The sequence below is a fragment of the Equus przewalskii genome, chromosome 2 (genome assembly GCF_037783145.1).
Source record: "Equus przewalskii isolate Varuska chromosome 2, EquPr2, whole genome shotgun sequence".
Lineage (NCBI taxonomy): Eukaryota > Metazoa > Chordata > Mammalia > Perissodactyla > Equidae > Equus > Equus przewalskii.
In genome coordinates this window covers 15,877,084-15,890,821 of record NC_091832.1, presented here as the reverse complement: position 1 = coordinate 15,890,821, position 13,738 = coordinate 15,877,084, and the positions used below count along the sequence as shown (strand labels likewise).

At 37.1% G+C, this 13,738-nt stretch overlaps 1 protein-coding gene across 19 annotated transcripts in view; it reads right to left on the bottom strand.

Annotated features, from left to right (window-relative positions):
- Positions 1-13,738, bottom strand: part of FOXJ3 (forkhead box J3) — a 133,944-nt gene that overhangs the window by 86,787 nt on the left and 33,419 nt on the right. For 10 of the 19 annotated variants that reach the window (XM_070610006.1, XM_070610005.1, XM_070609995.1 and 7 more), the window contains exon 3: positions 348-672. In XM_070610006.1, the coding sequence (XP_070466107.1) occupies positions 348-672 (325 nt within the window). Of the gene's footprint in view, positions 1-347; positions 789-13,738 lie in introns of all 19 variants that reach the window. The other 9 variants (XM_070609999.1, XM_070610009.1, XM_070610001.1 and 6 more) reach the window with 1 other exon arrangement.

Sequence of the window (13,738 nt, the reverse complement as noted above, 5' to 3'; positions counted from 1 at the left end):
AAACAGTACTAGTTGCAATACTATGTTTTTTTTACCTTAGACTCACTATCAATTCACCCGAACTGTGGGTATTGTTCTCCAATGCAAGCTATATTATCTCCGCTCTTACTTTATGCTATGTCAGTCCTATAATATAATAAAGCTCTAACAAACTAATATTCTACCAAAAATAAAGTTCTTGATCTAATTAAAAACACTCAATTCTCCCTTTTTTGACATCCTAAAAATGACTAGTATTCAGAATTTCATCTTTAGTTATATAAGCCTTCACAAAGCTTTATCTTCAATAGAAGCCAACACTGTTATTGCTTACAACATAAAAATAATAATTTAAACAAAATCCTTACCTTCCAACCACTGCCAGCCTCTCTATAATATGGGAAGTTATCACAAATCCACTGGTAAATCTCACTTAGAGTCATTTTCTTTTTGGGTGAGCTATTAATTGCAAACGTAATGAGGCTGGCATAACTGTATGGAGGTTTCCCATCTTTGTGCTGTTGGACTTCTTCCTGGTCCAGGGTTGTATTTGGGTCAAGGAGTGCATTCTTCTTGGAAATTCCTGTCCCATGTGCATTTTGTGTAGCATCAGATTTTTGGATGGCTGCTCTCATGGTGAGCTGTGGTAACCAGTCCATAGATGTTAGGCTGCTCTCCAGTTCAGATGTCATCCTGAAGGTAAATAGACTCCTTAGTCAATATAAAGGAAAGAATCCCTGCTTCTCAAAATATCCAATATTCACAAATCTAGGAGTTCCAAAGCTCATGAGGGAAAGCCTGAGTTAAATCTGGAGGAAAAAGATTGAGTATGTTAATGACCAAACCAAATATTTAAGGGATCAACATTTCCAATCTTTTTTCTTAATTTTTTCCTCTCTAAAACACAACAAATTTGGTTTTAAAATGTTTAAAATACAGAACAATACATACACACAAAGTGTTTCTGGTGCCAATCTTTCCAAAAAAGACTGTCACTTTAAATAGGGCAACAGGATCCAAGTATGAAAAAATCAGTCTGCAGTCCAGCTCTTTACTCACCAACACCACAGGCCCTTTAAAAACTTAAGATTGTACATACATCTGGCATTTCTTTTACAAAAATTTTAGGGGAGTATACAAACAAAAGAATTCCAAAAGTAAAGTGGAGGGAAGAGGTCAGAGAAGTAACTGAGAAATGGGCACAGGAATTTGCATCAAGTAAAGAAAGTAGAGTTGAGCTCGTGGGAGGTAAGAAGAGTAAAGCAGGGTAGACAAGAATAGCAAGTAGACAGGCTAGCTGGGGGAGTAGACCGAAAAGAGGAATGCAAACTCAAGGACACTGATGAACAAGAGAAAAGGAGGATAGGCAGTACCAGGCAGTTTTAAAAAAAAAAAACAAATCAAGGAACAAGCTTAACAAAACCAAAGATTTGGGAGTGTTGGATACAAGAGATTAAATCACATAAATGGACAGCAAGAGAAGAAGCAGTAAAAGCTTAAGGACAGGCTTATGCAAACATCCAGTGATATGGATTCTGTAATGTATTTGTCTTCAAGGCTGAAAAATTTAGACCATTACCACTCAGAGGGAAAAAAAGAAAAACAAAATCTGCCAGGTTAACACATATTCTGAAGAAGGGAGGAAGCTGCTCTAAGAACTGAAGATAAAAATATAGAAATAAAGCTTGACTCTTCACAGCAGAATTGCTAACTTTCAGCAGAGGGTACACACCTTTCTACCCTGGGATCAAAGAAGGCTGACAATAAAGTAGAGAAGAACGAAAGACTTCTAAATGATACCAAAATACAGCAAAAAAGAAAAAAACAAAATAAGAAATTTAAAGCATCTCAGTTGACAGAAAAACTGTGGTTAAGAAAATCCCATATAGGCCCCTCATCCCAAACGGCTGCAGGCAACAAGCAACCTGCAGTACATGCTTAGGATCTGAACTTCTGGGAGGCAATATAGAACTGATAAAGAGGCTCTTGAGACAGGCAACCAGAGTTCAAGTACTAATTCTACCAGTTACTAACCATCAGACTATGAAAACGTTAATTAATATCCCTAAATTCCAGCTTTCTCATCTGTACAATGAAACAATAAGAGTACCTACACTTAAAATATTACTTTGGAATTAAATGTGATAACGTGCACAGAAGAAACATTCAACATGTGTTAGTTAATAATATTACTCTAGGAGTATCTTGGGAGGGAACTAATGCACTATAAAGTAAACCAGATCAAGCAACAGCAATTATAATTCAAGAGACAGCCATGAAGGTTCTGTCTATATTGCCAGGAGTTCTATTATCTTGTTTTTCAGATATTTTAATCCACAGTTTTACCTTTCTCATTTTCTCAAATTCCCGCCATCTCTACTGTATGCATTCCTCTGAAACCTGAACTTTCTTTTCCCCCCGCCCCCACCCCGCGCCACCTCCCCTCCCCCCCGCCCCCAAGAAAGATTAGCCCTAAGCTAACTACTGCCAGTCCTCCTCCTTTTGCCAAGGAAGCCCAGCCCCAAGGCAACATCCGTGCCCATCTTCCTCCACCTTACATGTGGGACGCCTACCACAGCATGGTGTGCCAAGCAGTGCCATGTCCGCACCCAGGATCCGAACCAGCAAACCCCAGGCCACTTAGAAGCGGAACGTGCGCACTTAACCACTGCGCCACCAGGCCAGCCCCCGAACTTTCAATTCCTTTATACAGAACCTTCAGAGATCTAAGAACAACTTACCATCCCGCTCTACAATCTCAGCCATAAATGCTTATTCCCAGCATGAAATAAATTATAAGAACCGGTGGAATAAGGAGACAAGATAATTTAGAGACCACAGAATATCAAGAGTAGGCAAAGTACCCTAGAGATCAGAGACCAATGTCTTCACTCCAAAGGTGAAAAATTAAGGTCTACTGAAGTTAAAGACTTGCCCAAATTCACACAGGTACTTAAGAGCAGAACTAAAACCAGAGCCCAGATCTCCTGATGCCCAATCCAGTAGTTTTTCTACTGCACCTCATCTGTAAAGTGAGAATAATAGTACCTACCTCACTGATGTAAAGTATTCAAAACAGTGACCGGCAAATAATAAGTATTCAACAAATGTTAGCTACTGGTGGTGGTGGTGATAACAGTAGTTGCTGTTATTACTATTCACATTTCATTCTATAAACATTGACTATTACTATACCATTTTGTCATCCTATTTGCCTCAACTAAGTCTCCACTGAGTACCTTTATTTTGTTAAAATTCCCAAAGCACCCAGTCACATACATTTTCAAACTTAATATAAAAGCATGTTCTGAAATGGAATATAATTGATATCACAGATGCCCCCTATTGAGAATCTTTAACTTCTGTTTCCCTCCACCAGTGCCAGTAATTGAGACTTTGAGAGTCTCAGTAATATAAATATACAATAAATAGGTACTTAATACATGTTACGACGTTTAGCAAGAATTTATAATTACACATGTGTACAGCGCTATGCTGGAGTGAGATTTTATACACATACACACACACACAGGAAGTATGATAAAATTCCTGACCTCCAGGAATCTATAGTCCAATTAGAAAAGTCAAGCACAAGAAAGAGCTGAAAAAGAGTGCAAGGCTGAGCTCTGGGTGCTCTAATGGTTCAAAAAACGGAAAGAACGTGGACTGCAGCCTTGAGAGGTAGAAAAGAACGAACTTCAGCTAAGACCTCAAGAAAGTCAAGATCTGAACAGGCTGGAAAGTCTAGTCATCAGAGTCCCTAGTCATCAGAGATATGAGTGAGAAGTATTCCATTGCCATGCTTCTTTTCATCAGTTCTGCTAGAGCAGATTTAAAGTACACTATAAAATATCTCTCAAGTTTAAATTCTAAAAAAGTGTTTGCAATTTATTAAATTTTATATATTCTTGGTCACTACAGTGGTTCTCCATTGGGCACTGAAAACAGAAAAAAGGACTGTTAGATTTGACTAGATTATCAGTAACTTTAGAAAGAAATCTCTTAGTGAAATGGTGGTGACAGAAGTCTACTTGTACAAGAGAACAGATGGTGGTAAATTTAAAAACAGCATGAGAGGCTCTGAGGAATCTGGTTATGGAAATCTGGTTAAGAAATGTCGGGCCCTCATTACCTCACCTCATACCAAACGCTTCTTAGCTGGCCTCCTAGACTCTGATTTCTCAGCACTCCTCCCTGCTAATCACCTCCAGAGTCTATGCATACACTCAAGAGAAATGTGTCAGCATTCTTTCATGTTATTGTGCCCCAAAACGTTCAATGGTCCCCTTTCTCCTATTATACTAAACCTAAACTCATTTTCAACTACTTTACCTTTTATTAATCTCTTATTAATCTTTATCTAAATTCCTAGAGCAATTATAATCTCAGTTTGGCATTTACCATGCTGTTTCATACGAATAATTGCATCATACACCTAAGCTTTCTACTCTCACTCTCTCTTCCCTACCTCCTCATTGAGGATAGAGACCATACATTAGTACTTCAGATGCTACCTAACACCCTGGCAGGTTCACGTTACCTAAAAAATAACATAGTATTTGGATAAGAAATAAGAGTCTTCCTTTCTGGAATACCTTTTCTTTCTTACTCTGCTTAGCTAACTACTTCTTTTACTTCAAGACTCAGATCAAATATCTCCCCCTCCAGGAAGGCTGGGCAATCCACTCTTCCCATCTTCCTTCTCCTAAACTGAACTAGAGCCTGCTCCCGGACTAGAATATAAATACCTCTATCACAAGACTTGTACATAATTATAACTATCTTTATCTCTCTCTCTCTCTCCCCTGAGACCATGAGCTGCTTGGAAAAAGGAACTTTCTTATTCTTTTCTGTCTCCCCAATGCCTAGGAATATAGTAGGTAAAGGGTCAATAAATGGTGGTTAAATGATTGAAATAGTGACCACCCAATGATGCTGTGGATGTGTTCCTCCACAAACAAGACCACACACATTTAAAAGCAAAAAGGAGGAGGTGAAAGAAAAGAAGTTATAACAGCATGAGATAAAGATAATCACAGGACTGAAGTCCTTTATGAATTAGAAAAAAGCATGACTTTGACAAGTAGCACTACACAGGAACAAAGACAGTTCTACTGGAATAGCAAAGAAAAATACAAAGATGGAAGCAAAGATAAAAAGATACTGCGACTTGTGGGAGAAAGGCAGGCATGGAGAACTTATGTCTGAAGTTCTTAAATCTATGACGGTTATCTGTTGCTGAAAAGAAGTTCCATGAGGAATTTTCCTGCATAAAACAAAAAGGTAAAGAGCATCAAGATATAACAACTGAAGACTGTCATGACATGACGGGAGGAGAGGGGGTTCTAATCCTACTCTATAAAACACTGCTACTGATATGATCCCAAACATGCTTTTTGCACATTGCTTGGCCTCCCTCTGCAACTTCCCTAACTCTCAAGGACTAGTCAAAGCTTACTCAGAAAGCTTTCCAGTTTTCAACAGTATCAAAAAGAAAGGAAATGGGGGGCCTGCCCAGTGATGCAGCAGTTAAGTTTGCACATTCCACTTCAGCGGCCCAGGGTTCTCCGGTTTGGATCCAGGGTGCATACCCACAGCTTGTCAAGCCATGCTGTGGGAGGTGTCCCACATATAAAGTAGAGGAAGGTATGCACGGATGTTACCTCAGGGCCAGTCTTCCTCAGCAAAAAGAGAAGGCCTGGTGGCAGAGGTTAACTCAGGGCTAATCTTCCTCAAAAGGAAAAAAAAGGAAGGAAATGGGGAGAGATATTGTAGGCTCCCTAAATGGAGACAAGAGGAAGACATCAAGGAAAATAAAAAGAATAAGAATAATGATGTTATGACCTAGATATTCCTGAATCCTCCCACTCCATTCCTGACACTTGGCATTTCATCTTAAGATTTGGCAGCATGTGGAAAAATTGAGCATCTGAGAACTCAAAAGAAATCCTTGCAATTACCACAGCAGTAATTCTGATCACATGCATCTCCAGGGGTCTAGACATATCCTTTTTTTAAATATATAATATACAACTTCTATTACAGCATCTCAGCACTCAAGGCAACCAAAAGCAAGGTCTATGACAGAGACCACTAATTGCCACCTAATATCTGTTTTTACCTTCTTCCTTAGACTACAACCCCAATTTGATTCTGCATGGCATTGTGCCTTTTGCCCTTCCTGCTCTCTGGAAGTGAACACAACAATTGCTCCAGGAGTCATCTTGGATCATAAGGTGATCTTTGAGAATGGAAGGCACACACTGAGGATATGGGAGCAGAGAGAAGGAACATGGATCCCTGATTATTTTGTGAAGCAATTGTGAAGCTGCCATCCTAGCTCAGAATTACCTACCTTCCAGGCTTCTTATGTGTTTACTTCTAAAGATCTCTACCAGCAGGTGAATGCAATTCCTAACAAACACGGAATTTGGGACACGTAAGTGGGATGACAGAAGTAACAGAACCTAAAACGAGACACTCTCATAAAGGAGGGGTTGATGATGAAAACATTAAGAATTCTAATACTGCAGGTTGGAAAGCTGGTGACACTAAAGAGGGACAAAGGATTTGATCAAACTATCATCTACAGATGTTGGAAAGCAAACTATATGCCAACTGAGGCTGCAGCAAGGAAAGAAACAGAGGAAAAACGTAGAATGTTGGCATGTGTTGGCTCCTTCTTGCCACTTAAAGTCTGGAGAGAGAAATAAACTACCATTAGAGTTGCAAGCAGAGATAAGAGAAAAAGCAGATTTGCTAAGGGAGGTACTCCCTGCCTATGGCCTGCAATTTAAGCTAAGAGTCCTATAATTTAAAGCCTTGTGAGGTTGGGAAAAAAACCAACTGCTTCTGAAGAAGCAAACTGAAGTAACTGAGTGGTCGCTGCAAAACTGCAACCTTAGGAGGAGAGAAGATGGTGCCTTGCCTCTCAAAAGCAACGTTGTGAGGGTGTTGTCTTTCCACCTGAGACTATTGTTTCAAATGGCCTCATCAGAGCTATCATTCCTTCAGGAGCTAATAGGTCAATGAACTTGGATGGGGGGGAAATATATCCATTATTTCCACTAACTTGTAACTGAAATTTAGCATTTTCTTTAATTATGAAAGTAGACAACAAATCACAGTAGCTTTAACAGTACCTGTGACTTTGCCACCAATAAAAATCACAAATATATATTCAAATCATGTGCCAAATGCTGCAGAATCTCAAATTTTTATTTAAACTCCTCAACCACTCAAAGTTATGATAGTATCTTAGACTTGCCACTAGCTCTTTTATCTAATGTGTTAATTTAAAGGCACACATATTACTAAGTTACAAAGTTAATATTTTGCTAACCGTATTTCAATATAACAATGGCTTTTCTTTGTAATCCTAAGTATTTTGTGAATTTTGATACATTATTCTGAGAAGAATCCACAGGTTTTATCAGATTGCTGAAGGGGTTCCACGGCACCAAACAAGGTTAGAATCTCTGGGGTAAGCAGAACACAAAGGGTGAAGTTTTCACATTAAAAAATTTTGTCTGGGCAGGTCCTTCAGCTCAAAGCAATAAAAAGTCTAGAAACTAAGTTTTTTAAGATTACTGTATGGCGGGGGGGAGGGGGGTGGGAAAGAGAAAGAGCCTAGCCTGTAAAACCCTCTTAAGTTTTCAAAATAATACCCAAGCTCATTAATAAGAAGTGAGCTGTAAAAGCGGGACATTTCCCAGAAAGGGTATCTTCACCAATACCTATCTCAGATGCGACCATGTACGACACTGAACAAGCTAAAACCATTCAGAGGGCATAGGGGACAATGAAGACCCCACCCAAGAGCAGAACCAAGGAACTTACTACACCGTTAGGGAGTCTCGGCCACTCATACCCAGTAGGATTTTATAATCGATATGGACTAGTGACTACTGAGTGTTTCCCATTATGCCCTTTGCTGAATAACAGCTTATACTGCTGTTATCCTATTCCTTCTCCACCCCTATAATATTAGGTATGTAGAGTGCAGATTATTCATCTTTGGTTTATAGGTCTTTGAACCACAGGAAGCCACTTTGGATTCTGATGAAAGGGGCTGCACCCAGAGAGCTTGGATTTTCAGCTAGATAGAATAACTAGATGAAACTCTGGGTTATCTCCCCTGGGAAAAGGGCGAGTAAGTTCTATATCGAGGAAAAAGAGTATATGTGGATATTTGGGTACCCACAGAGACAGATCATGGCAGAAACCCAAAAGAAAATAAAAGCTACCATAGATTGACTTTACATTTTATAACTATGTAATATAAAAAACAGTTGTTTAAATTTATAAATGAATTAATAATTTAAGCCATTTCCAAGCAAAGGTAGCTGGTATTATTTTTTCAAAATTAGTTATCATATATCAGCAAAATCAAAGTTTCTATTTTTAGTTCAATTTCAGCAAAATAACACAGTCAATGTTCTACATTTAAAAAGATATGGCTTGGTGATTAAGAATACGGGCTCTGGAGTAAGACTGCCTGGATTGGAATCCAAGCTCTTCCACTTTTAGCTATGTAACCTTAAACAAGTAAATTAACCTCTTTATGCCTTAGTTTTCTCATCTGTAAGATGAGGATAAAAAGAGTACCTACCCAAAGGACTGCTGTGAGGATTAAAAGAGTTAATACGTACCAAGCACTAAGAATAGTTTCTAATACATAGTAAATAAGCACTCAATAAATGTTAGATATTAATATTATTAGCAAACTCATACTCTTCAGAATTTTCTAAATTTTAAGTGGTGGTCATTCTTAGTGGTTTTAGACTTACATGCCCTAAATCACACAATAATTATTTAGCAAACTCAATGGAAATGAACCCCTTATGAGTTCAATTATTTATTCTAAAGAAGTGACCCAGAAATGATTGTTTTAAAATTTTGTTGTAGATTGCATATGAGAATTGAGAACAATTTTTTCCCATAGAAATAAAATCATATGATCATGATTCCTAAAGTAGCCCACAAAATCCTATTTATTCTTTAAAGGAGTTCTAAGTCCACAGTTCTAAGAGTGTAAAAGCACCAGTTAGATATCTTGTGGCAGAGAGACAAAGGTGTAACAAGGAAAAGAAACACGTTTTTCCATTTTTCTACTGGACTAGCTTGTTTCTGATAAAACTTTCACATAGTTTATATCTAGCATATTTCTCACTACCTTCTATGCCTTGAATCTCCCATCTCACAGTGCCCTAAGCCTCCAATACTGGCCCTCAATGTTGGTGTTATAACCTCCAAAATTAATTACCTGCTTTTCTCCTCCAGTAAGAACTCCCATCTTTTCAAAGTACTTAATCTCTGCTCCATTGAGGAGGAAAGTAAACAGCATCAAACTAATCTCCACTAATGTATAAATAACTGAGCCTCTAAACTTCTTAGGCGCAATGACCTTTTTAAAAGATAAACCGAAAAAATCCTCACTGGTTTGAAGTAAAAATACAGGTGGAGGAATCATAATTTAGGATAAGGAATTCAATACACAAATAGTAGAAGGTCATTCTTCAAAACTCAACTTTCACAACTTTTCTTTCACCTCTAAAATTCCAAGAATATTCACAATACAGCTGATGCAAAACTTTAGGGGATTTAGTGAGACAACAGCCATTTGTAAACACAATTATAATCACGGAGTTATTTACCATAAAAATCAGAGATGAAAACCCTACTTACATCATTTTTTAAAGTCCTGGTATTACCTATTTTGGAGACCAACAATATTCTTTAAGATGTCCAAGGCAAGAAAAGTTGACAACTTATTCCATCTGTTCTCAGGTGTGTAATTCATTGTGGTTTTTTAAAAAAAAGTTTTAGCAGGCTAATATATATCTCCCTTGCTATAGAAGAAAATTTCTTCAAATTCTATCTTGGAAAATAAGAAATGATCAGAGTTCTCTTCATAATGACACTTCATATATTTTATAATATTAACACCATTTGGGTTTCTTCAAGTTTAAAGTCTGGAACTTTTCCAACAAGATCTGATTTAAGAACCATAATATATTTACTGCTTTTCTCTAGAATCTCTCCAAATTACTCCATAAATATATAATCTTAGATTCATAAAACTGTATTCTGAATTCATACAAGCCAACTCATAGTTAGAACTCCATATGGGGTACAAACTTAGGGATCATATGATCAAAAGATATTTTTATGCTCTATGTGTAATTCTCATCTTAATATTTTACACTACAATTTAGGGAGGAAAAATAAATACTTTTGGACATTAACCACTGAACTACATTCTGTCATTAAGTAAATACTGTATTTTGCATTTAAGTCTCATTCTATCTACTGGAATCTCTCTATCTCTGAGTAGTTGGAAAGACTGAACACTAGTCCCTTTGACATGAGAACATTCAAAGCCATCTCTGCAGCTGTTATTTAAAAACCCACACAGAATCTGCTATTAATACTTTATAATATATATATGTATGTGTGTGTATATATATATATATATATTAAAAAAATAAAATGCCTCTGAGTAACACGTGTCCACTGGTTCATTTTGTCTCATTAAAGTATTTATCCTGACCTCTCTGTTTACAACTATACTGCTTCAACTCACCATACAACAAAACTGGATATCCTACGTCAGTTTTATCTCCACACACTCTGTCTCTCTGGCATTATACCAGTAAATTGGCATCAGTGCTGGCAGGGAGCTAACATCCTGGAAGGTGATCCCATCTTATCTTTTAGTGTTAACAGGATGCACAGAAAATGCTGAAGAAACAGCTTAAGCTGCTACATGTGATGTCTATGGTTCAGTGGTCCTCCAAGTGGTCCAGAGACCATTTCAGGGGATGTGAAGGGTCAAAATAATTTTCATAATAAGATGTCATGTGCTTTTTCACTCTCATCCTCTCATAAGTGTACAGCGGGGCTTTTCAGATGCTATGTGATGAGTGATATCACAACAGATTGAACACAGAGGCAGAGATGAAAATCCAAATGTCTTCTATTAAGCCAGATATTTTTTAAATTTTCAAAAATGTAGCAATGCCAATCTTCTCACTCATTTTTTCATGGAAAATAGTTATTTTTCATAAAACATGTTATCTATGTTAACATATAATGGGTTTATTATTTCTGTGTAAATTAACAAATAATTTTTTCCTAGGTTTAATTTCTAATACAATAAATTTTGATATATATAACTCACATAAACAAAAGCTCTTTGGATACTAAATTTCTGAGAGACCAGAAAGTTTAACAAGGATGTAATAATAAGTTATCATCTGAAAGACTGAAGATCACCGTTTCTAATATAGTATAATATAATGGAAAGGCTAAGGGCTTTGAAGTCACTCAAAAGGGCTTGAATTCTCAATCTTCCACTTATTAACTGCATCCTTAGACAAATCAAACCAACCTCTAAGCCTCTCAGAATTGCTCTGAGGAATAAATGACAAAATATATATGGAACACCCTAGTACACAGTTAACGACTGGCACAAAGTAGGCATTCAACAAATGACAACTACTAGAAACTCTTAAAAAAAAAAATGTGCTTATTTTCTCCTTTGTCAATAAAGTCTCCATAGTGTACAGCACACAACAAATATAGTTGAATTCAGTTCCATATTGTGGATTTAAAAAAATATTTGGCATCATGTAAGTTTCCCTGGCCACAACAAGTAAACATCATCAGGCTTTTCATGAGATGCACAGAATCTGAAAAGGCCAAAAATCAATCTCTAAATTACTTGTAAATCTTCTTACATAGGCAATCTGACATACAGCTGTTTAACAATATGGAATGTCTATAATATGCATAGGTTACTTGAGTCAGAGTTGTTCTGAGAGTATTACAAATGCATTCTAATATCTACTTTTAGATTCCTTGTTACAATTTCAAGTACGGGTAGGTTAAAAGAAAAATTAGATTAAATTGAGTCTATTACAGAATAGGCTTTAGTTTTTATAAGGAATTTACCAAAAATGTAAAGGGTTGGGTAGAAAGGGAGGGATCTGGGTGAAGAAGACACATTCAATTCCAAAATTTAAAACAACAGTCATTGAAGGAGAGAAAAACTAGAGAACTATACCAGTCAAAAGTATATTTACTGAGACATTTCAGAAAAATAAATGAGAATGAGTTAAGCTAGAATCCTAATAAGCTATGAATTTCACCATGAGTCAACTCATCCTACCTATTAATTAAAATCTAAATAAACAGATGCTCTGTTCTAAGAGCACATCAATCATTATCAACTTACATAACACATCAATACTGATTACCATTCCATGGTGTGAAAATGGCTGAAGAGGACTAACTTTCACAGAAATTCCAGTGCTATTTAGAGTGAAATGTTTACTAATAATCAATCTGCAAAGATCCTGCCACTTAAACTTAGACTCTAGGGGAGTCCCTCTGCCTAGAGACTTATCTCGCTTATTCTACTAATAGTTCCTAAAGACCTTATATCTTTTGTTTCTCGCCATCATCACTTCAGAGCTTCTGAGCTTTACTATCTTTAACAGACTATCTTTTTCTTCTCACCAAGGAAAACAACTTCTTTCATGAATCGTCACAATCATTCTTGACGAAACTATTCATTTCCTCCCATGTGCTCCAGGAAGCCACAGTTATTTACCATCTTCTATGGCATTATCAGATTCTTTTCTCAACTTGAAAAGCATGGAGTACTTAAGACTACCAGATGTTAAGATTTACTGTAAAAACTACAGTAATCAGGACAAGTGGTTTTAGTGAAAGGACATTGTACAAATCAACAAAACAGACCCACACATACATGATCAAATGAGCTTTGATTAAGGTGCCAAGACAAATTAGTGGGAAAGGGAAAGGAAAGACTTTTCAAAAACTGATGGTGAAACAACTGTTTCAGCTGGCTATCTATATTGGGGAAAAGTGAACAATGACACTTACCTCACATCATACACAAAAACTTGAAAAATGAATCATAGAACTAAATGTAAAAGCTAAAACTATAAAATCTCTAGAAGAAATCACAAAAGAAAATCTTCATAACATTTGGTTAAGCAAATATTTCTCAGATACAACATCAAAAATAACAATTCATAAAAGAAAATAACTGATAAGTTGGACTTTATCAAAATTAAAAACTTCTGTTCTTGAAAAGACACTGTTAGCAGAATGGAAAGAAAAGCCATAGACTGGAAGAAAATGTCTGCAAAGCATGTATCTTAAAAAGGACTTGTGGGGTCGGCCCAGTGGTGCAGCAGTTAAGTGCCCACGTTCCACTCTGGTGGCCCGGGGTTCACCGGTTCGAATGCCGGGTGCGGACAAGGCACTGCTCGGCAAGCCATGCTGTGGCAGGCGTCCCACATACAAAGTAGAGGAAGATGGGCACAGATGTTAGCTCAGGGCCAGTCTTCCTCAGCAAAAACAGGAGGATTGGCAGATGTTACCAGATGTTAGCTCAGGGACAGTCTTCCTAAAAAAAAAACGGACTTGTATCCAGGATATACAAATAACTCTCAAAACTCAGTAATAAAGATAACTCAATTTTTTTAAGTGGGCAAAAGACCTGAAAGATAATTCAACGAAGAAGATATGTGATGGCAAAGAAGCACATCAAAAGATGCTCAACATCATTAGTCATTAAGGAACTGCAAATTAAAACTACACTGAGGTGTTACTACACACCTACAAGAATGGCTAAAATTAAAAGACTGACCATACCAAGTGTTGACAAAGATACAGACAAACTGGAACTCTCATACACTCTAGTGGGAATGTAAAACGGCACCAT